The 27,285-nt window shown below is 39.8% G+C and overlaps 2 protein-coding genes across 5 annotated transcripts in view; one reads left to right on the top strand and one right to left on the bottom strand.

Annotated features, from left to right (window-relative positions):
- The window catches only part of METTL9 (methyltransferase 9, His-X-His N1(pi)-histidine), a 46,013-nt gene that overhangs the window by 2,231 nt on the left and 16,497 nt on the right, over positions 1-27,285 (bottom strand). For all 3 annotated transcript variants that reach the window (XM_045776412.1, XM_045776411.2, XM_045776410.2), the window contains exons 3-4: positions 24,092-24,301; positions 18,302-18,486 (exon numbers count right to left, since the gene is read on the bottom strand). In XM_045776412.1, coding sequence (XP_045632368.1) covers positions 18,302-18,486; positions 24,092-24,301 — 395 coding nt within the window. The remainder of the gene's footprint in view (positions 1-18,301; positions 18,487-24,091; positions 24,302-27,285) is intronic.
- IGSF6 (immunoglobulin superfamily member 6) lies at positions 362-10,125 on the top strand. Of its 2 annotated transcripts, XM_045776413.2 has the most exons (6): positions 362-491; positions 3,806-4,165; positions 6,402-6,496; positions 7,180-7,227; positions 7,603-7,683; positions 9,084-10,125. In XM_045776413.2, exons 1-6 carry the CDS (start codon positions 386-388, stop codon positions 9,138-9,140), a joined length of 747 nt encoding a protein of 248 aa, XP_045632369.1. In that variant the 5' UTR covers positions 362-385; the 3' UTR covers positions 9,141-10,125. The 2 variants fall into 2 exon arrangements, with proteins under 2 accessions (XP_045632369.1, XP_045632370.1); XM_045776414.2 differs by lacking the exon at positions 7,603-7,683.

A 27,285-nucleotide genomic window follows, 5' to 3' on the forward strand; every position in this document is an offset into this window, starting at 1 on the left:
TGAAGACACTCCTCCTGCTTCTTCCAGCCTTCCAGTGTTAGTGGCCCAGCACTGAGCACACAGTAGGTGCCTCAGGATCAGCAACCGAACTACTCTGGAAATTTAAAGTACCAATTCCCTGTCAAACAATACTCTTTCCTGGGAATACATGCTACATGTAAATGAAAATCTCCCTCAAAACATCTACAAGTCCAAGAAAAAATTTACCACATGAACATTTAGAAATGTTCTAGGCTAAAATCTCAACTCTAAGTGGTGAAACTGGGTTACAAACGATCTTTTACACAATTTCAAAAAGTTCCCCGTTACGGTTTCTTAATAAGAGTTCCTCTCTTCACTTCTTCTTTTCTAAAGAGACAGAAAGAAAAGAGCCAACTCTCTTCAAATGCACAGTGCCCACCACCGCACGCGCACACCCCAAGAAATGGAGACTGTGAAGGGAGGCAGGATCATTCTTGGCCTGGAAATCAATCTGATTCTCTTTTATGTCGGTAAGGTTCTTTTCTTTTCTCCTCCATTTTATCTAATCAATCACTATTCCTCACCTAATGCATTTATATTTTAAGCCCCTACAGATTAATTTTTAAATGTCTAACACTATGGAAATGGTCTTTTCCCCCAAGACAAATAGGTAATGAAAGAATAGCTGAGAAAACGTTTCAGATTAACCTTGAAAATTCCCTTTGCTGCTTTAGAGAAGAGCACCTCGCCAAACAAAGGGTTGAAAATGTTCTTAAAATCGCATGTGCTAGTCATCAACAATGCCACGTCCTTACAGGCAAACACACGCTGCCCAGGACAGGCACTACACAATACTTGCTGAATGTTTTCAGAGAATAAGGTGTCTGAAAAGCCAGATTTCTGTAAATTAAAAAATACTTGTCATTAAAAAAAAAAAAAAAAAGCTGCCAAGCCTCCTTCCATAGAGCATAGCCATCCCATAATAGATATATTTTTTAAAGTCTGCCCATACTGACTTTTTCCTCTATGAAGGAGAAAGTGGTTCTAATAATCTATCTCATCACAGTTGTAATAAAGCTAATAATCTCAGATTTGCTCACAAAGTCCTCATCGTAGCACAGGGAAGGTAGCAAAAGCTCTTAAAATTATTTTTTTTCTCATCTGTAAAGAAATGTATCAAAATGTTAACAATGGTTATTTGGGGCACAAGGACTATGGGTGATTTCAGTAATATTCGATTTTTCCCCCTAATCCGTAAATGACTTTCATAAACTATTTTCATTAGTATTAGTTTAAAGAAGAATCTTTATCTTTTAAAGATATACTCTGACAGATGTGAAGAGGGACTATCTGAGATTTACCCTACAATCATGTGGGAGTGAAGGAATGGGGGGGGGAGTGAAGGAGCAGGTGGGGGGAGTGAAGGAGCAAGTTGGGGGAGAGGCGAGACAAGACTGGGACAATGAGCAGCAGGGAGTTCACTGTGCCAGCCGGCCGCTTTTGAGTATACTTGAAATTCTCCATGTGAAGTGTCAAAAATCAGTTTTCTATTCATTTTCCAGCTTGGATCACAGTAAAGTGATTTTTTTAAGAGGAGGGCGGGGAGGGACTGAGGGAGAAAGACAATTAAGAGTCAGACACATAACCAACTAAGCCACCCAGGTGCCCCTAAAGTGATCTTTTTTTTATTCCCTCCACCAAGAAGATAAACTTTTGACATTTTCAGATGGCACTGCATGGGGGGGTGGAATCCTATAGGATATGAGAATTCTTAAAGAGAAATTCTTGCAGGACTAGGGTTGGTGTGACCCATTATCCAAACTTCTCTCTTTTGCAAAGAGACTGTGTCACTGGTGCAGGGGAGGGGCAGCTGTTTCCTCACCCGTCAGCATTCTCAAAGGAAATAGCTGACCGCTCTTCTCCCATACTCAGACTAACCGTGTAGAAGTCGGAAATAAGTAGAGACATGAAACTCCAAAGTTGCAAATATTTCTTCTTCCCCAGGACATTAGTTCTCCAAAATTTTTAAAAGTCAGCTTCCCTTTTAAGACTCTATCTAAAAGAGGACTTCAGACTGAGATGCTGTTGGTTAACTGTTAGATCTTGGTGGGCCCAACTCCATTTGAAACCCCCAATATATACTGATCATTACAACTTGCAAAGTGTTTGTACTTCTAGGGGGGCTACCTCTGAGTAGGAGACATGAGGCTGTATTTACCAGACTTTGGAGTGAGTCCAATCCCTCAGCTGCAGACGAGTGAGGAGCCTGCTGGTCTTCTGCAGGCGACCCTACCCTCTCCTCTGGTCTATATTTATCAGGTCACTAAAATACTCCCAGCTCATCTCAGATTGTACATATACTAAAATTAAAACATGGTGAGGATATATTTGCATCACAAATGCCATGACTCTAATTTAAATTTATCTTCTAGTTCTGGACGAAGACTAAGAAAACTGTTAGGTCAAAAAACAAAACAAAAAATTCCTGTCTGAAATTCAAGCATCAGACCACCTGGATTACTTCTCAATTTCATTTACAGTAGCAAAGGACAAACTCAGACAAGTAAGACCATTCAGAACAAATAACCAGGCAGAAGTCAAACTAAAAACTGGCATAAATTCCAATTTGTCTCAGCCAATACTATTTTATGTAGACGCCCCTTTACCCCAAAAAGAGGTTTAGGGCAGATTTTCCCATTTATAAACATCAGAGTGGCTTTCCACCTCACGGGCTGGGATCAGAAGGCCAAGGTGGGGACCCAGTCAGCATAACTTGGAGGACGCACACGGCAGAGAGAGCACTGGACAGGGTGTCTAGTCCCAGGCCTGCTAACACCCACTGAGACGCCCACAATTACCCCTAAAACAGGCATGTGACACCATGGGAACAGGAGAAGTGGAGACCGGCGCGGCAGCAGAAATAGCTACCTTTTATTAAATTCTTACTAAGGCTTAGCCAAGTAAGTATTCCTTATGCATTGATGGCCTCACTTAAACCTCCCACTAACTCCACGAGCTGCATGTACTATCCCCACTTTGCTACAGACCACAGAGCTAGGATCCGAACTCAAGTCTATGCTCTTTATTACAACACTGTTCATCAAACAAGACAGAAGCTACAAGGGACTACAAAGCAGGGTACTGGTGCGGGAAGAAATCAGATCTGCTTAGCTGTGGCACGGCTAACTCATTAGGTCTCTGCTTGGTAACCAAATATGCTGGAGGCTAAGCCAGGGCTTTATTTCCCCAGGTGTGCACCTTGTCTTTTATGTTTCCTGTAGGGACAACCAGGCTTACAAAGGAATAATTGTGAATTGCCATGAATTCCTAGCAATCCCAACCCCCACAAGGCAAAAAAAAAAAAATAAAAAAAAAATCCCTTCACTCATATGCTCAGTCAGCAGCAACACTTGCATGAGGGGCTTTGATACCCATTACCACACTGACTACAACACTCCTGGGAGACCAGGGGTACAGATGAGGAAGCATGCTCAGAGATCAAAGAAAAGCTTGTAAGGACACCAGCAGTAAACTCGGGGACCCCAAATTCCCGACTCCAGATCTGCTGGCCCCTCTGCCCGCAATGCTGACTCCACTGGAACCTCTCTGTCCTCAAGTAATCAGACATCAGAGCAAACAGTAGGTTAAGGTCAGCGAATGTGAGGAATTAGGAAAAGTGAGGACCACTGGTGTCTTAATAGTATAGTCTCGTTTGTGCTGAGGAAGGGGTAAGAAAAAGAAAGGAATCTGCAGTTCCCTAGCCCCAAAATGTCAGTAAAACAGAAGCACAGGCAAAGGGAAGTGAGAAGCCCACTAAACGTGGCTCGTGTGCTTCCTCCCACAGGTGGTGCTCATGACTGTATGGTCTCTGTCCATCAACCGCCTTACCTTGAAGTGGCCCACACTCAAGGGGCCGTGACCATTCAGTGTTCGTTCTCCCACAAGGGGTGCCCTTCAACGCAACCAGAAAGCCTGTGGTTTCGCTATGGTGCTGAGCAGCCTGAGAACCTATGCGCGGACAGCTGTACCGGCGAGGCGGGCAAATTCACAGTGAAGGAAGCCCTGACAGAAAGAGAAGTCTCCCTCACTGTAAACAGGGTGACTCAGAATGACAGCGCGATCTATATCTGTGGAATCTTCTTTCCCAAATCAAAGGAACCAGGAGCTAAGCGGACCGGAGAAGGGACCGTACTGGTGGTAAAAGGTCAGTCGGCTGAGGCTTTGCTCAGCCCTTTAAATGCATCACATTACTTATATGCAGAGATGGAGAGACAGATGTGCTAACTCAATACCCTAGCCAGTGAAGGGCGTGATCTGACACAAGCTGACAGGCGAACGACTCCAATCCCATCTCAGCCTCCACAGACACAAAATCAGGGCTCTCTCTCTGTGTCTGCACTCTACTCGCACAGGCTGGCCAACAGGTCCTCCTTTTGTGAATGACAGTGGCTGGTAATGTGCCAAGTCCAAAGGGATACTTGGGATGATTAGCGAGCAGCTTGTTCAGGAACTGGGCTGGCATTGCACCATCTAGAGCAAAGCGTAAGTGACCAATAAATTGGACCAGGGAAGAAAAAGGCAGTATGGAAAACAAACACAAATTTGAGGAGAAGCCACTGGGGGACCTCTGACCCCACCCATTTTGCTCAGACAGAAGAACAGAAATGGATCAGTGGGACACTGGCTTCTTGAGATTTGCTAAAACCTTGAATTTCCTCATTCAAGTGAGGGTATTGAACCCAGCTACATCCTACAAATTAAGAAATTAAGAAATGTCAGGAAAAAGGCCTCACACAATTCTAGGGGAAAGGAGAGAAGGGAAATAATCCTTGACTTTTTGGGTCTCTTCCATTAAAAAGGACTCTGGTACGATGAGCACTGAAATCATTAAAACATTAACTCAAAATCAACCAGTGTTACCATTTTAAAATAGGACTTTAGGGACCTGAGATCATCCTATATTATAATCCCTGCTTTTAATTACTAGGGGTGTTCTAATGGGCTTTTGGTATCCCATTGCCATTTAACCTTAGTTTATTCTCACCTATAATATAAATTATAAATGAGTTAATACACATAAAGCACTTTTGATGATGCCCGGCTTATAGCAAGTATGCTTAAATAGCTACAGATATTAAAACAAATATACAAGAATTCTGGAGACTTATATATCCGAATGCTTTAGTCTCTTATAAGAAATGTTAGCCGGGGCACCTGGGTGGCGCAGTCGTTAAGCGTCTGCCTTTGGCTCAGGGCGTGATCCTGGTGTTCTGGGATCGAGCCCCACATCAGGCTCCTCCATTGGGAGCCTGCTTCTTCCTCTCCCACTCCCCCTGCTTGTGTTCCCTCTCTCGCTGGCTGTCTCTCTGTCAAATAAATAAATAAAATCTTAAAAAAAGAAAAAGAAAAAGAAATGTTAGCCAAAACTAAAAATAGTTTGTAAGGAGATGAAAGGTCTCAAAACTGCAAGTTCATGTGAAGACAGATTCTTCTCTAAGAGCAGAAATGGAAGCATTACTAAGACAGACACTGCCATTTCCGGCCTCTTCTACAGAGCTCCTAATTTAGCACTTGAAACTTTTTTTAAAAATTTTAAAGATATGATTAATTTTTTACAAAAATGTATGCTGTACAAATGGAGATCATGGGATATTTCATTGAAAAGTACAGGTTGTTCAGGTAATAATTACAAATCTAACTGTATTCTGTGCTTCAAATAATGAGGTAATTGAAGACATGGCGTGTTGCTGTATGCCCACCCGGAGCACGGGACACTTCCTGCAAGGAGGGAGAAATTCAGAATGGGAAAATGGATTCAATAATTCTACTTCTAAAGCTTTATTAGAAAGAAGGGGCATGTGTAACAATGCCTGTCGTTTAAGGGTATAGGAAGTCCTAACGAAGGTCCTCCACGTATGGCCTTCTCAGATCTTCGTACAGACCATACTATTCAGTTGTGTATATGAAACAGTTCAAGGTTATAATGTCAGCTTTCACAAATACATGGCAAAAAATATCTTAATTCCATGAACAGACCATTGGTGACCCTTGTACATCATTTCTACCAAAAGAAATTTTAAATGCCCTTGAACAAACTGTCCTAAAATGTTTACCTAAGTTCAAATAATGTGTTATATAAAAAGTGATTCTTAGCATTATGACAAGTAATTAATTGAATTTAAAATTTTTTTAGTTTTCAAAAGGAGTAACAACTTTGGTATAACATATTTAAAGAACTGATGAACTGGTTTTAATACTATCACATACTTGAGGGTCTTCTGAATCAAGAGACCCTGAATAAATTTTCAAACGAATAGCCAAGCAAAGCAGTTCATGTTTCACCTCTAACACTTGCAGCTCCAGTTATACTTTATACATGTATTTGCAATAATATGTTTCAGTAGTGACTGTGGCTCTTTCTGTGTTTGTAATTAACAAAGAAATGAAGGAACAACACAGTCTCCTGATAGCTGTTCTATCACTGCTGTCTATCTACATCACTGGTGCCCTCGTGATCTTCGTAATCCTCTCCAAAGTAAGTCAAATTTCCTTGCTCTAGATGTCCCTGTAGCCTTGAATATTATCATAAGGAAATAATTTCCATCTCTCCACAAGTGAGCCTCAGAAATAGCTCACCTAATTAACATCCTCCTGTACATCTGTAGGAAACACCACCTGCAGGAACCGTCTATGGAAGTGTAAATTCTCATCATTGAAATTATTACTAACCAGAGTACAAAACTTGCAATGTTTTCTCTTTAAAACCAGTAATATGAGAATAAGAAATCCTTCTCTATAACTATCTTACATGTGGTCTTTCTGCTGGGAAGCATTACTGTTACCTATAAAAGGCCTAAGAACAGCCTTTAAGAGCAAAAAGGAGTTAACAAAGAGACTAGAAGCTGCTTTAAAATACTTTTAAAAGACCCAAAGTTTTTGAGAAGGAATATCTTCTGGCTGTTTATAGGTTCTAAGAGGGAGGGGATATATATATATATATGCTATATTAGGATCACGACAAAGCCTGTAATCAACATCAATATGAATTGTTATTTTATTAATATAATAAAAGCATCTCAGAAATGACATAGAAATTAACTCTTACTGTGTATCACTTAAATGTTAAGTTAGTTTAATCTTAATATGGTACAAGATATCTGCCACAACTGTTTTGAGTGCATAAAATGTCTTATAAGACTTTCCTTTTCTTCTTGACAGTCAAAATCTAACTCTTTAAGAAACAAAGAAACAGAAGATTCACAAAAGGTACAGACCAATACTTGTAAAATACCTTTTAAACAGTGGCTGGTTGTAATTATTTCAATCCCGAAATAATGAAAAAACACAGAGAACATCATTGTAACTTTCAACCATAGATACCATTTCTTATTACTGAGAAACTCAAGGATAATCTCAAGTGGTAAACTATGATTCAAATGTGATCATTCTCAACCATAAACCCTACCTAACATACTCAGATTACAAGAATTAATGGTGAGTGTAGACGTGCTGGGGGGTGAGAGTGGGGGGGTAGTTTCTCTGACTGGTGGCAGTAGAGAAAGACAAAGCTCAGATGACATGCAATAATCATCTCTTCTAGTCCTAAGAGAGACAGGCATTTTTTCTCATTTGTGGTTACAGAAGAAGAGTGCCCGACGTATTTTTCAGGAAATTGCTCAGGAACTATATAGTAAGAGACACATGGAAACAAGACAACAACCTGTAAGTGTGAAGTATCAAAGAGATGTAATGCAGATCTAAAGCATGTTTGAAAAAGCTAAGCTGCCAACAAGCCATCAGTAATCACTTTTTCCTATAGAGGAGTCTGAAAGAGGACTTTCACATAGAATACATTTTTATATAGAACCTGTTTTGATACATACATAACAAAGGACATCTGATACAATATTAAAAGAGACCAGGTTGGCATCTTAGTGACATAGAATCTTTCAGAAACACACTGGATATAGGCAATGTTTTCAATTCAGACAAGGATGCTTTTGTGGATTAAAAGATCCTTGCACAGTACCTTGCATGCAGTACTGGGCAATAAGTAAATGCTGCAAACAATTGTGGGTCAAATTATACAGAAAACATCACTTATTGCTAATAAGGCAGAAAGAAATTCACAGTAGAAATGAGGAGCTAATGAAAATAAAAATCAAGTATTTCTTCAGTCTTTGAGGTTAGAGTGGCAGGAAGAATGCAGTCATAGTCTCTATAAGATATCTGACAGTGTCTCTAATAAAGTCCTATGTAACAGGTTTTTCAAGCAAGATGCTATTTTAGTGCTAGTGGAACAGTTACTCACAGTCTCCATGATGCACAATCAGGCTGCTCAGATTTAAATTAAAATGTATATAATATAATGAACTTATACACTACTAAGGATTTTTCTTCTTGAACAGCTGCCAAAAGGGCAAATGTAACAAGTGTCTGATATGAGGTGTTTTTCGTTTTTTTTTTTTAATCCAACTTTTAAAAAGGATTTTCATCCAGGAGAGAATATGGTCTAAGCAGTCATTTCATACTTCAGTGTGTATACAAATACATAAAGAAATGGTCTAATGACCTAAGACACCACTCTGAATAATTATAAATGCCTGTTCACTCTTTCCTTACTGATGAGGCCAGAGCATCTTTTTCTGCAAACAGGCAAAGTAAGTGTCCTGAAGACCAGTCTAGAAGTAAGTACTGCAGTGTAAGCCAGGACTCTCCCAACAGCATCTCAACAAGAAAACTAACTTTCAACACAGCACAGAGGAAGATGTTACTACTGTACACTGTGAGGATAGTCAGCAAATCCCAGACTGGAAAACACTACAGGCCAAATAATCCTTTGCTTCAACAACAATATGGACAACAAAAATGCAATGAATGGAATCTTAATATATTTAATAAAATATAATAAAGAATGAAAAAATGCTAAAAAAGAAAAGAAAATTAATTTTTAGTTCCCACATCTTACCCTAAATACGGGAAGCACAGTAACTAGACCTTTAAGATTACTGGAGGCTACTTAGGACACAGAATGCAAGAGGGCATATTAGTTTATATGTTGCTTACATTGGGGCATCACTGGTTATATAACCTTAAGTATGGCTTGTTACTTACTCTTGCAGGACAAAGACAACACTTTTGAGAACAGAAGAGCACTCTCCAACCATGAAAGACCATAGATATGTTTTAATTTTCAATTAGGTCACTGAAAATCCAAATCCAGAAGTTATGGCGGTGTTATATGACATACGCCCATCGGGGCTTTAAAAAAACAATCAAAGTTAAATGGAAAAGAATTCTCTACAAGGAAGGATGCCACAGTACAAGGAAACTATCACTAACAGTAATTACCAAAATACTAAAACCCTACAAAATACGACTGAAAAATACTCTCCTAACTTGCCAGAATTCTGAGTAGTCTAACATTTTAAAAATTTCCATTTTCATAACATATATCCTATAATTTGTGTCATTTGACATACGAGGTATGTGAGGACTGCTACTGAAGATTAGAAGTCACAACACGTGCTCCTGTCTTGAGTGGAAGAATTGTCTTTATGACTGTGGCCGTGATGGGCCAATCAGACTAAGATGGGAGGGAGGAAAAAAGGAAGGGAAGTGCCAGAATTTGAGTTAAAAAAAAAAAGAAGGAAGAAGAAAAGTAAAAGTACTTTTACTAGCAAAGTACCTTGGAGCGAATACTATTCCTCTGGTATTGCCACTGGGCAACAGTACAGAGCACATTTTCCTGCCCGCGTATGCAAAATCACTTACATCACGCTACCAGCAAAAAATGAAAACAGAGTAAGACTATGACAGCTAAAATATAGAAGCTCCAACGTGGGAGGTTAAACAGAAAACCCAGAACTTCACAACACGGAAGCCTCAGCCAACTCTAGATGTCAGTGTTGTGCCAAATAACAGCACCAGGGAAGCAGTGAGCAAGGCCCTGTGCTTGCCTGTGCCTTTGCAATATTGATTTTTAACCGATTTAGGAGGGGAATATCAGATAAGGGGTGGGGCCCAGCAAAGATGTTTATGGAATTGTTACCATCTCACTGAGAAAACATACTATAGATTGTTCTTTGAAAGCTACCTCATTGTAAAAATCTATTTAAAGTACCCACAAGTGTGCATTCGTTATTAAAAATGAATTACAACCTATTTTTATTTCATTAGTTTCTTTTAAAATGGTCTTAAATGAGGTGAATTCTATTTTTAAAACCCAGACAGAATTTTAAAATATTTTAAGATCCCAGTGAAAATGGTTTGCAACGATGGCCTGAATCAGTGGTCTCCAACATGTGTCATCACACGTGCCAGGAAAAAATGGGAAAGGGGGCGTGTCAACTCCTTTTATTTGTGTGTTTGTGTATATACATGTGTGAGTGCCTGTGTTGTGCATTTGTGTATATTGGGTATAATGTGTGTACATGTGTGTGTGCACATGTGCATATATGTATATATGTGTAACTTATATACAAAAGTAGAAATTAAACAATTGGCATAAAAAGTCATAGAAACAGAAATGTTAATGTTTTCCTCCTCTAACCCAAAATAAACAGTCTTGTGTTCTTCTGGGTGTATAGCCCTAATTTGAGACTGATGGTTTGGATGAAATAAATGAATTTCTAAGCTAGATAGCAAAAAAAAAAGGGGGGGGGTAAGCACTAACTATCCAGGTGAATAGAAAGTGTTAGATTAGATCATTTACTTTTCATTTTTGGGAGTCATTACATTTTGGCGCTCCCAGGGCTGAAAATACACTGTTCTTTGTGTAACTTAACTAGCAGACAAAATCCCTACGATAATTCATTTTGATTTAGAATAAACCTTACCCAATGCAACCAGGACTGTGTTTCCAAGATTGCTGTTTAAGCTGAAATTGGGATATACTTTCCTTTGGGAAAGTAGTTACATTCTCTTAGGTCATATATATCAGTTAGTGATGTATATATTAATATTCATTCCTTTATTCATCCATCTAGCCAACAACATCTATTGGGTGCTAGACTATTACCCAGTCAAAGGCCTTTCTTTCGTGTAACCCTACTCCCACCTTGTTCACACTCTAATGCTTTACATTTGCTATTCCCTCTGCCTGGTAAAATGCTTCTCAGATACAAACGAAGCTCAAATGTCACCTACTACATGAAACCTTCCATAACCTCCCCTAGCAGTTAATGGGTCTTTCCTTCTCTAAACCCATAGTATTTTGTCATATTTCTTATCAGACTATCCTGCCATTGTCTGCATACATCTATCTTCTGTATGATTCTATAAGTATCTTAAGACTAGAAGCAAGTTTTTCATTATCTTTGTATTCCCACTGCCTGCATTGCCTGGTAAAAACGAGGCTCTCCAATGTCTTTATATGAATACAAATGAACACGTTTCTATAGAAAAGTATTTTTTCAGCATGTCAACTGAGATAGGAAGCACACTTCACTCCCCAGCCATCGACCCTCAGCCCTCACTGTAAGCAGTGTTTGTTGAATCCCTGGCAGTATTAATTTTCCTACTAGTTGAGCATCCAGAATTTTCACTGGAAAAAAATTAAGCTATACCTTTCTGTTTAGATTTGAGTTTCCCATGACAATGAGAAGAGAATAACCCTGAAACAACTCCCAACAAGAGGGAAACAACAAAGACGTGGTTCTAGTGTCTACACACTCTACCCTCTAGACAAGAGCACTTCAACCACATACTGAAAGATGTTAGCAGGATTTTCAGAACAAGTAATTTCTTTTTCTCTGCTACATAAGACCTGAGTGAATCGGACACCCCTGGCTCACAGGCATAGAGTGAAGACTCTGTGGGGTCAAGTCATATAAACCTATGGAGAGTGCACACTTCTAGACAAAGTTGCGATGCCTAATGAAGTCATCAAATTATGATGATTACTGTGAAAAGAGTGAGGTCTCAAACAGACCTGAAGGACACTGACGGATACTTCAAACTGAAGGACTGTGAACAAACAGCATCAATAAAGCCACAAACAAAAACAAAGTAACAGAACGGGATGACCTACCTCTAATGCATATTAAATAACAACACTGATCAGGACAGACACGGTAGGGCACTCTCCTATACATTAGATTCCTTAATACTCAGGATGAACTTTGAGGTAAGATTAGCCCCACTCTTACAGATGAAACACTAACCTTAACGAGAGGCCCATGTTTCAAACAGGGCCAGCCTTCAAAGCCCAAGCTCTTTCCATACAACAGTCCTACCAGAGTCTGGTTTATTTCTATTTAGACTTATGGGAGTTTTAAGACTAAATATGCCTAATTTAACCACAACAATGAGCCCAGAAGAAAGTAAGAAAATTGTCAAAGGCTACCTCTCAACAGGCACAGGCCTGGCTGGTTTCACAGGCAAATTCTACCTAACTATCCAAGAACAGAGAGCCACATGCAATTTAAATTCATGCCCAGAGCATGGAGGAAAAACTTCCAAATTATTTTTTTACAAAACCAGCAGAACACTGATACCAAACATGACAAAGATAACATCTTCCAAATAAATAAAAGATCGGATATAAATCAGTTATTCATCAATATTTTGTTAATATATTTATTTAGAATTTTTGTAAATACAATCTAGCAATGCATTCCAAGAAGACTAAGCGCAGAAGTGCAAGGGTGGATATACAGTATACACATACAAATCATTTAACAAGTCAAAAGAGAAAAAACAAAATGACTATCTCCATAGATGTTGAATATACAGGTAACAAAACTCAACAGTGATTCCTGACTTTTTAAGCCCCTAATGAAACAAGATTTAAAAGAATATGTATTTCAAGCCAAACAGCAGCAATCTCAAGCCAAAAGACAGCATCATGTTTAAAGTACAAATGTTCTCATTAAAGTAAAAAACAAGACAAAAATGCCTACCATTTTTTTTTAAAGATTTTATTTATTTATTTGACAGAAATAGAGACAGCCAGAGAGAGAGGGAACACAAGCAGGGGGAGCGGGAGAGGAAGAAGCAGGCTCATAGCAGAAGAGCCTGATGTGGGGCTCGATCCCATAACGCCGGGATCATGCCCTGAGCCGAAGGCAGACGCTTAACCGCTGTGCCACCCAGGCGCCCCAAATGCCTACCATTTTTAAAAACATTTTCTGGAATTAACTACCAATTCACTTAGACAAAGTCGAAACATGAAAAGTAAGTAGCAAAACCATTTGTAGATGTATCAAGGAAACACAAGAGAATCAATAGAGAAGCTACTGGAGACACTAATTCAAAAATGTGAAAGATTACAAAATTAGTACATACATAAAAAATCAGTTGCTGGGGTATGTACACCTACCATTCATCCTAAAATATGATGAAAGAGCCATTTGCAACAACACAGATGAAACGAGGATATTGTGGGAAGTGAAACAAGCCAGACACAGAGAGATAAATACTGCATGATCTCACTTCTATGTGGAATCTAAACAAGTCAAACTCGTAGAACCAGACAGTAGAACAGTGGTTGCCTGGGGCTGGAGGGTGGGGAAAATAGGGAGACACTGGTCAAAGGGCACAAACTTCCAGTGACGAGTAAGTTCTGTGGATCTAATGTACAGCATGATGATGACAGTTAATAATACTGAACTGTATACCTGAAGTTTGCTAAAAGAACAGATCTTAAGTGCTATCACACAAAAAAGGGTAACTACGTGAGGTGATGGAAGCACTAACTTCACTATGTATATGTATATTAATCATCATGCTGTGCACCTTAAATACGTATAATCTTTATTTGTCAATTTCCCAAAAGCTGGGAAAAATTTAAAAGTTAAAAAAATGATAGAAGAACATTTTCTATTTAACAATATTCCACACACAAACACACCATTAGAATAAATCCAACAAAAATTGTGTAGGACCTTCATGAAGAAAACTTTATGTTACTAAAGAACATAAAGAATTGAATAAAATGAAAGGCAGACCCTATTCTTAGTGAGGAAGACTCAGTGTTCCCTAAATTAATCTATAAATTAACTAATGCTAAACTAGTGCTAAAGTTGATCTGTTAAATATATAAAGCAAGAAAAATCTGCAAAGGAACTGCTAGACAGGGGTTAGTGCTCTGAATTAAAAGGTATGCTAAGCTACCGTAATGAAAAGAGTTTGGTACTGGCACACACAGAAGGATCAATCTTAATAAAACCAAACCCATACGGGACTTCAGTCTCTGATAAAGGTAGCATTTCAAAGCACTGGGGAAAAGATTATTCCATAAATGGGGTTAAGATCCCAGGCTAGCTATCTGGAAAACTCTTTCACAAGCAGTTCCACCTCTAGAAATGGATCACACAGATAACCTTAGACCTAACTTCCTTCAGGTTTTTTTTCTATGTCAGCCTCTCAGTGAGGCCCTTTCCTGAGTCCCCTGTAAAATTACAGCACCCAGGGGTGCCTGGGTGGCTCAGTCGGGTAAGCGCCTGCCTGCAGCTCAAGTCATGATCCCAGGGCCCTAGGATTGAGCCCGTCGTTGGGCTCCCTGCTCAGTGAGGAGTTTGCATCTCCCTCTCCCTCTGCCCCTCCCCCCAGCTTGTGCTCTCTCTCTCTCACTCTCACTTGCTCTGTCTCAAATAAATAAAATCTTCAAAAACTAAATAAATAAAAAATAAAAATAAAATTACAGCACCCAAACCCAACCCCCAATTCCAGACGCCCCTTTCTTGCTTTTATAGTTTATTTTCTCTGTAACATTTATCACCAACAGCATGCCATTTGTTTCCTGTCTTCCTCACTAAAACTAAGCTCCATGAGGGCAAGGATATCTGTGTTTTCCACTCTCTGTATCTCCAGCATCTAGGCACTCAGTAAATACTTTTAAATGACTGAAGATATTCTGTGGCATAAGAGTACCAATTCCCTTTCACCTTCATTGCAAGCTCAGCCCAACAGTGTAAATATGCTCAGGGCAGAGGACTCCCTCCAGACCCAGAGAGGGCATCATGACTGGCCCATTCCCCTCACCAGTTGCTGGCTGGGCAGGAACATGTGCCCCTATCCTTGACAATGAGCCCAAAAGTGATGGGAAGATTTCTGGGGAAGGTTTCCCTCAGTAAAAAAAAAAAAAAATGATGTTTGGGGGAAAATGGTCCTCTCTTTTCAAGACTTTTTTTCCAGGGGTCAAGGCAGGGGGCAGAGGGAAAGGGAAAGAGAGAATCTTAAGCAGATTCCACATGCAGTGCAGAGCCCGATGTGGGGCTCCAACCTTGAGATCATGACCCGAGTGGAAATCAAGAGTCAGATGCTTAACTGACTGAGCCAACCGGGTGGCCCTCCCTCTTTTCAAGATTTTGTCATGCCTACACATGACGTTTGGCACTACATTAGCCATTTTGTAATTCTAAGAGGAATGCCAATGCACTGAAGATGAAGAAAAGCAAGCTCTGAACTTCAACAGAACAGCTGTATAACAGAATTAACCCAACCACAGAATTGCTTTCCTAAAATAAACTCTTCTTTTTTAAAAGCAACTTTTAGTTGCTCCTTGTTTCTTTTTTAAGATTTATTTGTTGGGGGAGAGGGGAGAGTCTTAAGTAGACTCCACACTGGGCGTGCAGCCCAACTCGGGGCTTGATCTCAAGAGTCTGAGATTAGGACCTGAGTCGAAACAAGTGTCAGTCGCACCACCCAGCCTCCCCGCTCCTTCTGTTTCTTAAAGCTGAAAGCAACCTGATACATATTTACACATGTGCAAAGACCTGCCTAAGAGTGTTCATTTCACTATTATTTATAAAGCAAACTGCTGGCACCTAAGAGTACATAAACAGGGGCTTCATCAATAAAGCTATACATCCAGTGGTGTGCTGGTAAATGTTTACCAACCACCTTGGAGAGGGGAGAGGCTATTGTAGTGTTTGCCAATTTCCAAGATGAAAGTGCTCCCATCATTGACTATACGATAGTCAGTTTCAGTAACAGTCATGTTCAATGACCAGTTCACTAACTTCATGACAATAATCAGCTCTCATGAGCCAGTAAAACTAGCTCCAGCATACCACTGCTTATATCCAGATGATGATGGAGGTACATATGTGCTGGTAAGGAATGATTTTCTAGATATACTTAAGTGGAAAAAGGCAACCAAAGGATTTACAATGGGATTTAATTATATAATCAATTTTGTCACAGGCACACAGAGTGAATTTGCATTGATTATCTTAAGAAAAATATTCAAGAGACCTGAACAAGACTGTGAACTGGAAGGGATGAGAAAATTTTCATGTATGCCCTCTTGCTAGCTGCTTGAACTCTTTTTACCATGAATCGCATTTTTTAATAAAAATCACAGTTTTAAAAAAATTAAACATTTAATGACCTCTAACCCAAACTGGGTCAGTCAACCAAATAAATTCAAATTGAAATTAGAAAGACACATTTTACATTTTTTTTCCAAATTCCACAGTAACAAAATTGCTGTGGTTTGACTTAAAGACAGATAAAAAAACTACAAAAAATCATTTCATCTACAATTGCTTTTTGTTAAAAAACAGATTGAGCCAAGTATGCAAAGCACACTCCTGTATTCTTCAAACAGCCCAGTATTCATGAACTCACACAGCAAGGTCACTTTGCAGTTCACAGTCCTCACACCGTGTCACATGGAAATCATCAGGATCTAATTAGTGACTTAGAGAAAGGAAGCAATAATAGAGTGCCATGGAGCAATGTGCAAAATTTATAGGTCACTAAAGGTCACCCACAGCAACAACGCTTCTTGTCTCAGGTTTGCTATGTGTCACATGTCAGACTCCTTGGACTCAACAGGCAACTCTGTACTATGTGTCCACAATCAAGGAGCTTGTTTTCAGGCTTTGTCCAGTTGGATTTCCTCTCAATTTTCAGTGTGAGAAACACGAGGAAATAAAATTCACAGTTAGATTGATGTTTCTTCCCCTGCTCTTCCACCTCCTGCTATGCCAGGAAATAGCACTAAAATTCTATCATGTGGTTGCCCAACAGGACACAGGAAACTGGGACCTTACAACCTGATGACTAGTGATTGCAATGCAGACATGAGCAGAGGCTTAATTACACAGGGAACAGCACTGAAAAAAGGTCAGGTTGCTGAGTTATCAAGGACATTTACTAGGGTTTTCACTGTACTGCATGTACACGTGTGCACACGCACGCGCACACACACACACACACACTTAAAGCAATGTTTTCTTTACCATGACAAGTGATTCTACACCAGGAATGTAAAAATGGAGAAGTTCGATGGGGGAAGGACTATCAGGTCTACCTGCACTCTTTCCCACCCTCTCATGTGTAAGGAATTCTCCATTTCCCCCATCATCAACATAAATCTAAAACCATTTGGTAAATGTTAAAGCAAGCATTCAATCTGAAGGGACTATGACCTGAGGGGAAAAAAATAAGGACAAAAAGAAATGAAGAAGTAAGCGAGTGGCAAGGATTTAACTGGATTTCCACGGTGATAAGCAAACATGAGCATTATTCCCTACGACAGATTTTCACAGATATTTGATAACTACAACACTTGTGAAATAGTAATGGATTTCTTAAGAATGTCTGCAAGCTCTTGGAGTTTTTGAATCCAAGGCTGAACTGGGCAGTAAAATGGGAAAACTAAAGATTTTTAAATATTAACATGTATTACTTACATAATAAATAATTTTTATATTACTGCACGTGAACTTATGAAACTGCAAAGGAGAGGCTTAAAGTCATAACTTTCAGTATGACCTGAAATGCAAACTGTGTTAGCTAAAACCATGAGTTAATGTGACTACAACCGGGTCACAGTAAATACGAAGTCCTATGAAATCAAACCATTTCTTTTAATATACTCTTCATTCAGTATTGTTGAAGAGCAAGACTATGCAATCAAAAAACCAAATGTCACACAAAGAAATGATACATGCTGGAACACAAATGGTCTTCAGAAGGGTAAAACCTATAACAGCATTTATCATTTTGAGAGTCTGGAACAAGACATGTAAAGTACAAATCAACGATGACATTCGGCAATAAATGTAGGTAAATTAAAAGGCATCACTTATTTTTTGACTCAGCTTATAAGCTAATAAATGGTTTAGGCTCCATTTAGGAGCAGAAAATATGGACACGTTTCAGGTTTTCAGTTTCAAGCAGGCAGACCCACCTGAGTATTCACTATTACCACTGTAAAGGGAGTACCAGAGTTCTATAATATCCGCATTAAGATGAGCATTAACCAAGGTGATATTTTCCATGAGTTAACCATATTCCTTTAAATTCCAGGCTATTCTAAGAAAACAGAAATCACAAACACCAATAAACATCTATGCTGGGTAAGAGGCGACCTGACCACACTTACCGTTTTCCACATAGGGGTGAAAGGGTAAAACCAGGGCGAGGATGACCCTGCCTCTAGTTGGCTCCAAGACACTTCTGATATCTTTTAACAAAGTCAGGGGCTGATCACAGCGATCCAGCAAATTCAAGCAGCTGATGACATCATACTGGAACCCTGTATTCTGCCATTCGTTTATACCAAGCACTCTGAAAACATCAGAAAAAACTTGATTGATACAAACCCCCTTAAAGACATTTTTAAGAATAACTGAGATGCCAGTATAGGCTCTAACTTCTATCTTCTAAATCAAAGTAAATGCAAGACCTTTCATTTATAATTTATATTTGCGGTAATAAAATGGCCAGGCAAAGAAAAACAGCAACCCTATTTCTTTAAATTTAGCATTTCACCTATTTCCAAAACTAAAAACGTATACTTCCTTTATAAGAACTAATTGTGTTTAATACATATGAAGATATAAAGTGATAAAAATGGGGGCGCCTGGGTAGCGCAGTCGTTAAGCGTCTGCCTTCGGCTCAGGGCGTGATCCCGGCGTTTCGGGATCGAGTCCCACATCGGGCTCCTCTGCTGGGAGCCTGCTTCTTCCTCTCCCACTCCCCTGCCGTGTTCCTTCTCTTGCTGGCTGTCTCTCTGTCACATAAATAAATAAAATCTTTAAAAATAATAATAATAAAATAAAGTGATAAAAATGGTTCTAAATAGGCCATCAAATTTTTTTTACCTAAAAACATATTATTCATTTAAAACTACCTCTTTTAAACTTTAAGCAAAATACAAGAAGTCACCTTTTCTTTTAGTAACTCAACTAGTTGCTGAGATCCAGGGAACTGTGAGTTAGTAATTCTAAGCTTAGAAATCAGGGTTAGTCAGGGTGCCCGGGCGGCTCAGTCAGTCGAGCATCAAACTCTTGGTTTTGGCTCTGGTCGCGATCTCATGAGTCATGATCACATAAGTCGTGATCCTGTGGGTCACAGGATCGAGCCGCACATCAGGCTCTGTGCTCAGCCACAGGGTAGAGGGTTCTGCTTGAAGGATTCTCTCCCTCTGCACCCCCACTTCTTCTTCTTCTTTTTTTTTTTTTTTTAAGATTTTATTTATTTATTTGACAGAGAGAGAGGGAACACAAGCAGGGGGAGTGGGAGAGAGAGAAGCAGGCTTTCTACTGAGCAGGGAGCCCGATGCGGGGCTCGATCCTGAACGCTGGGATCATGACCTGAGCCGAGGGCAGACACTTAACGACTGAGCCACCCAGGCGCCCCCCCCTTTCTAAAATGGATAAATAAGTCTTTTGAAACAGGCCATCAAAAAAATTTTTTTAAAAAGATTTTATTTATTTATTCGACAGAGATAGAGACAGCCAGCGAGAGAGGGAACACAAGCAGGGGGAGTGGGAGAGGAAGAAACAGGCTCATAGCAGAAGAGCCTGATGTGGGGCTCGATCCCAGAACGCTGGGATCACGCCCTGAGCCAAAGGCAGACGCTTAACCGCTGTGCCACCCAGGCGCCCCAGGCCATCAAATTCTTGAACATCAAATGAACAAAAAATCCTACTTTCTACATCCATTGGAATTTAATAATAAAATACATCATATATTCATGTTTTCTATTCCTGGGGTCCCTCCTATTTTTAAGAATGGCTGGGGGTGGTGTAAGATACTTTCCATTTACAACCTATGGCCTTTTGAGCATATCTCTGTTCCCAGGAGACAGATGCCATTCCATACTCTAGAATCTTCATTATCTGAATAACTATATAGAAAACGATAAAGCACAGGACACCCTATTAAAACCGTAAGAGAAAAGCAAGTTAACACACCACTCTCAGTCTCTCATTCTCTCTCCCTCCCTCTCTCTCTCTCAGAACATTTCTAAGTCCTTTACAATGTTTTATCCACTGAGAGAAGGAATTCTCTTATCAAGAGTCTTTGTTAGCCACGCCATTAAGGCAATTCTGTAAATTACTTACTCCTGCTTGGTTACGACAATCAGAATGTGGCAGGTGAGGCATGTTATGATAGAGGCAGGGGGAAAAAAGGAAACAGAAGAAAGGATCTTTGGTAAACAAGTCTCTGATAATGCCGAGTAGATACCATAGAGTTATCTTAGCAAATGCTAAAAGTATAATGAGGGATGTTTTAGAAAACTCATTAGCATAGTGATATTTGAGAGCATTTTCGAACAGTAGAATAAAAGGAGCACAAACCACTCAGCTGCATCTTCTTTTCAGTCTAGATTTTTTTTTTTTTAGATAACTAAAGCCTCCTCCAAAACAACACTCTAACCAACTTCAAGGGACTAGTCAGATTCCTTTGTTGCTTGAATTAAGTAGGGCATTAGGGCTCCAAACTCACTTTATTGTACTGAACTTGTAACTTCAATGATGATTTTAGAAAACAGATTTAGCTCATTCAAACTATAAAGCTCCTACTTTCAGGATACAAATACTATCAATTCCCATTTTAAAAACCGAGATGAACCATTAAAAAGGACTATTTGTAAATTAATACCTTAGTCAAAGAGCCTATTTAAATTCATAAACTGCAAAAACAAATAAATCATATACTTGATTTAAAAAAAAATACAAAACGGGGCGCCTGAGTGGCGAGTCGTTAAGTGTCTGCCTTCAGCTCAGGGCGTGATCCTGGCATGCCGGGATCTAGTCCCACATCAGGCTACTCCGCTGGGAGCCAGCTTCTTCCTCTCCCACTCCCCCCGCTCGTGTTCTCTCTCTCGCTGGCTGTCTGTCTCTGTCAAATAAATAAATAAAATCTTTAAAACAAAAAAAAGTCTTGGGCCCATCTATAAGGAAGCAGAAGCCAAGCATTATGATCATGTTTTAATCTAGAATAATCTCACTAAATCCATCTCTGAATTACCTGCAGATCTTGAAAGAAAGAAAGACATGCTGCTAACAGAAAATTAGGGCTTTAACACAGGGGACAGTTACAGCTACACGTTTAGAAGCCCAACTTCATCTTTACTTCTGTTTGGTGATTTGTCATTTGTAAACTCAGTTCCACCAACGAAGACAAATGTACTGGCTCCACTCAAGCTGCATATTAACCCAGGAATAAGACACATGGTTAAGATTTCCTCATGAGAGGGGCGCCTGGGTGGCACAGTGGTTGGGCGTCTGCCTTCGGCTCAGGGCGTGATCCCAGCGTTCTGGGATCAATCCCCACATCAGGCTCCTCCGCTATGAGCCTGCTTCTTCCTCTCCCACTCCCCCTGCTTGTGTTCCCTCTCTCGATGACTGTCTCTATCTCTGTCAAATAAATAAATAAATAAATCTTAAAAAAAAAAAAAAAAAGATTTCCTCATGAGAACAGTGGAAGAAGTCACCTGCCAAATCACACTGCAAGTCACTGGTGGAGTAAAAATGACAACCTGAAAACTCTCCTAGTGCGCTATTCAGGTCAATGAACCCGCTCTCCCCAGCTAAGGTGAGAAAGAGCCTGATGGTCTGGTGTCAGGGTGATGGGCTGAGAGTGAACAGCAGTCTGCACTTCAGTCTCCAATATCTTTTCATTAAAAAGAGAAAATAAAGAGGATGTTAACATGAGAAACAACTCTTTTTTTAAAAAAATATTTTATTTATTTGAGACAGAGTGAGAGGGAGTGAGTGAGAGAGCACAAGCAGGGGGAGCGGCAGCGGAAGAGGGAGAAGCAGGCTCCCCGCTGAGCCAGGACCCTGGGATCAGGACCTGAGCCAAAGGCAGACGCTTAACTGACTGAGCCACCCAGGCGCCCTGAGAAGCAGAATTCTTAACTACAATATTTTCTTTTCAAGAAAGATTCCAAGTCTCCAGATAATGGATTAAAGTCAGGCACGGTAGGAACGATGTGTGATAATTGAAGTGAGTAGGAGGGGAATGAAGACGTTTCAAACACCTTCCTCCCCATACGCACTTTCAAAACATTTTTTTAAGTGGAAGGAGTGCATCAGATTAGGAATTTAGCATGATTTAAGTCACTGTTAAAACAAAGGCCAAAACATTCCAAGTTTTAAAATGATGCATTAATTTCTAAGTGAAGAAATACTTCAGTTATTATGACACAGGCCTTCCAGGATCTAACCTGAGACAGACTGCTAGAGCTAAGGGGCATCTTACAAATCATGGTGTTCAACCTCATGCAGATAGAAGTCTCCTATAATAGCATCCCTAACAGCTATTTAAACATGGAGAGTGGCAAGGACTTGGATGCTCAAGCTGTTAGGAAGGTGAATGTCCCTAAATTCTACCTCAACTTCTGAGAGCTGGCTGTGCATGATGATACCGAAGACAACACTTACTCCTCTTTCCATATAAAACCCCATTATATTTGTTGATTGTAACCTTCCCTTCCACCCCCTTCCTACTTGGTCTTCTGTTCTCCAAGCTAAGAATTTCCATATTTGCCAATGTTCAATTCAGTCCTGCTCCAAGAGCTACACCAATGCTCTGTCTCTAGGGTTAGCATGTATGAGCAGAAACTTAGGAGGATAGGAAAGAGAGTGCATAATTCTTTTCTCCCTTTTTTGTAAGGCTTAGCCTGACTTCCAAAATATGAGAGGAGGCAGGCCCTATTCTCACCTCCTGCATTCTGTACCCAACACCTTCTTCTCCCATTCAGTAGAATCCATACTGAAAAAGAACACCTGCTTCCTAAGTCTTTCAAGCAGGAGATGGTCTTAAAACCAAGATTTGACACTTCATGCCCATTAGGATGGCTATTATCATAAATAAATAAATAAAGAAAGAAAGAACAAGTATTGGCGAGGATGCAGAGAAACTGGAAACCTTGTGCACTGCTGGTGGGACATAAAATGGTGCAGCTGCTATGGAAATGGTATGACAATTCCTAAAATAATTAAACACAGTCTTACCATATAATCCAGTAATTTCACTTCTGAGTATACACCCACAAAAGTGAAAGCCGCAACTCGAACAGTTATTTGAACATTCATGTTCACAGAAGTTATGCGCAATAGCTAAGAGGTGGAAGACACCCAAGTGTCCATTGACAGATGAATGGATAAGCCAAGTGTGGTATATCCATACAATGGAGTATCATCCAGCCTTAAAAAGGAAGGAGATTCTGATACATGCCACAACATGGATGAACCTTGAAGACATTATGTTTCGTGAAATACACCAGTCACAAGAGGACAAATAATGTATAATTCCTATTTCAGGTTCCCAGAGTAGTCCAATTCATAGAGACACAACACAGAATGGTAGTTGCCACGGGCCGGGGGGGGGGTGGCTTGGGGAATAAGTGTTTAATGGGTACAGAGTTTCAGTGGGAAAAACAAAAAGGTTCTAGAGATGGATGGTGGTGATGGTTACACAACGTAAATGTACTTAATACCACTAACTGTACTCTTAAAAATGGTTAAAATGGAAAATTCGATGTTATGCAGTTTACCACAGCAAAAAAATTTTTTTCACTGAAAAACAAAAACAGAAACAAAATCCAAGCTTTAAGAATGTCAGATTCCAATCAGGGAAAAGTCTTTACATCTGATCTCCCTTTACCAAGTTGTCCCTCACCTGCCCTTCTCCTTCCATAGTGAAAACTCCTCTAGTCCAAAATAATACTAACAAGGAAAGGTAATTTCTCTCTCAGTTTCTATCCTCCTGTAATATGGAAAGTTTTAAAAATTTTCTAATCACGGAAAATTGTTTCTGATTCATATCCTTTAAATAATATACTCCTCAAGTGCTCGATTTGGCAGCACATATACTAAATAAGAAGAAATAATCTAAAACCAAGAAATGTACCCCAAACCATGTCTAAAAATTATACCTGTATTTCTTCTTCTGAAGCTGCCATATCATAGTTTCAGACAGCTCAGTGGCATAAATTTCTTCAAAATGAGGGCTCATGATTTTTGTGACTTCGCCATCTCCAGCACCTAAATCAAGAAGTCTATGGGTTTTCCAGTCTGGATTAATTTTTAGCAGTCTCTGAAACTGATCTGGTGAAAACACAAACATTGAGCCTCTTCCTAGCAACCTGGAAAAAGAGGACAAAAATGGAAGAATCCATGCAAATTAAGCACCCCCACATACATTCAGAGCAACCACAGTAATTCAGCCCCAATAGCCTCCTGAACCTACAAAATGTTTATTTTATGTGATTATATGATTAAATTATACATTACCTTTTATATGCTTATAGGGTTAAAAGCAAAGTTAGTAAAATAAGAAAATACCTCCAGGTATCGTTCGGCTCTGAGATTACAAATAATACTCCATAAAGAGTGGAGAAGGGGGAGCAGTAAAAGGTGGAAAGGAAACAGGACGAATGAGAGGGGAAGGGAAGGGAAGAAGAATAAGTAAGAAATTATAAGGTGAATGTGAAGAATTTATGTCAAACTAGAAAGGAGCAGTGGATGGAGTAATGTTTTCTGTTACAGGCCAACAGAATCAGACTGTAGCATTAGCCAATAACACTAAGTAGAAAAATCAAATAGGAAAAAAAGAGCTGTTATGAAACTAAACAATGGGTGAGAAAAAAATAGCTTCACTATCATAGATTTTTAAAAGACACCAAAGAAAAACGGAAAAGAGTGGTCCCTGTGATATCAGTTAATTTGCATTTAAAAAGTAGATTCATACTTCCATCGATTTATATATTATACAATTGTCTGGGTCCTATTATTTCTAAAGATCCTAAAAAACATTCAAAGCCACAGTAATGCCTTTTTAAAAAGAGCTGAAGAGGGGTTAAGTGGAGATCAGAGAGAACTCTCGGAACAGCAGCTGTGGCTCAAACCAGGTCTCATGGAAGCATCATGCTGGGGAGCAGAATGCACTCCCCACTTAGCTCTGGTTTTTTAGCTCTCAAATCCTAGTCTTTCCAGGGCAGGGATTCTCCAACTCCCTTTAAGCAGCAGAACCTTTTCTTGAAATGAAGTGGAGCTCAAAGACGACACAGAATGGTAAATGGAGAGCTGCTGCAGAAATGAGGTTAAGAGCCTTGGAGAAGCTGCCACATCAGGGCCTTTCCCCGAAGCCTGAAGCAGCTCCTGAGGCACTTCCTCTTCAGACCCTGGAACATAGTTTGAAAACCATGGGTCTAGGAAATGGCAAGGAAACCTGTACAGTACTGTTACTTCCTGGAAATAATCATAGGTACATGTCACATGGTGACTGGAAAGATGCATGCAACCTGGTGCTCCTGGTAAGACCAGTTTTAGGAAAGAATTCAAATTGCAAAGTTCATATAACAAACTCCCTCTCTCCCCTTTTCCCATTAAGGCCTTAGGAGAGTTTAACCATATCCAATAGTATGTTTACAGTAAATCTTCTGCCCCACAGAAATGCTAAAAACTAGGGGGTATGGGGAGCATGGACATCAGAGATTGCTAAACACCATGCTATACCTTACAGAGAAAAGTGATTTCCTCCAAGACAGTTGTTTTTATCTTCTAGTGGAACAATAGGCTGCAGAAAGCAAATCTGAGAAAAGGGACTGAACTTACTGGAAGAGCTTTACAAAATTTCACACAGGGGCCAGAGTCAGAGCAGGAAGAGGGTACAGGCAGCGTGGCTTGGGGGATGCATGTTCCCCAGAGTCAGTGCTGACTTGCCACAGGATCAAAAGTAACTTGCAAAAACAGTTATTTGGCTCAAACTTTCCTAGTTGTAAAATAGCATGCTTCCCTAGCCAACTTCTTGGGAAGTAAGGAACCCTGACGTGAGAATCCTAAAACTCTAGAGCTAGAGGTCATCTGAGGTCAGAGCTCAGGAGGTCATCTGACTTATCAACATTCAAAGGCACCACAGAGAGGAGCACTGTCCTGTTTCCAAAGATCACGAGCAACAGAGGCTCCACAAAAAGATTAAACCTGTCAAATCAAAATTCAAGCCCAGTGTTTCTCAACCAGGACCAGCTTTGCCTTCTAGGGGGCAGTGGAAGTAGGTGGGAGAGTCTGGGGTAGTAGGTGGGAGTAGGTGGGAGAGTCTGAGATAGTCCCAATGGCTTGGGAATGCTGTCAATTAGCGACGGAGGCCAGAAAAGCTAGACTTCCTGATATACGTGGGTCAGGCCCACACAATAAAAAAGTATCCCACCTAAAATACCAAGACACGGACCTAGCTCAATACAAAGTTTCCAGCAAACACATACCATGGAGAGGTACGGCTCCCTAATTTGTCTTTAATTTCCAAAGTTAGTGTGTCCATGGGCGGGGGGGGGGGGGGGAGGGTTAGTGTTTAATAACCATCCTAGGTTCTCTGGCCACAATCTAAGTTCTCTCTAGATATAGAATCTATAGAGGAGGTGTGTCTCCTTATAAATATTTTCCTTATAATATAAACTCTGAAAACAGCTATCAAGTCTCTTCTGACTTCGCCTTCCCCTTGCTGATATAAAGGAAGTCTGAGAAGTATCTTCTTAATTCAAGAAGGTACCACACAGTATGGGCAGTACGGGATACCTCAGAGATACTGCAAGTCCAGTTCCAGACCTCTACAATAAAGCAAATACCACAAAAAACAGAGCCAAATGAATTGTTTGGTTTTCCAGTGCATATAAAAGTTATGTTTACACAATACTATGGTCTATAAAGTGTGCAACAGCATTATGTCTAAAAAAAATGTACATACCTTAGTTAAAATATACTTTATTGCTAAAAAAAAAAAAAAGCTAACCATCAGCTGAGTTTTCACCAAGCCATAATCACTGATAAGAGATTATCATAATATAGTAATGAAAAAGTTTGAATATTGTGAGAATCCACCAAAATATGACACACAGATGCAAAGTGAGCAAATGCTACTGGAAAAATGGCACTGATAGACTTGTGTGATGCATGGTTATCCCAGAGTTCCAATTAAATTAAAAAAAAAAAGCAGTATCTGTGAAGTGCAATTAAGAGAAATGCAATAAAATGAGGTATGCCTGTAATTATTTCAGAAAGAGACAGCCATTCATGGTAATAATCTATCATGGATGGAAAGTACCAACAGGCTGAAAATCAAGCTTTCAGGTGA

Source organism: Ursus americanus, chromosome 2 (genome assembly GCF_024610735.1).
Source record: "Ursus americanus isolate L20-20 chromosome 2, mUrsAme1.1.p, whole genome shotgun sequence".
NCBI classification, from domain to species: Eukaryota; Metazoa; Chordata; class Mammalia; order Carnivora; family Ursidae; genus Ursus; species Ursus americanus.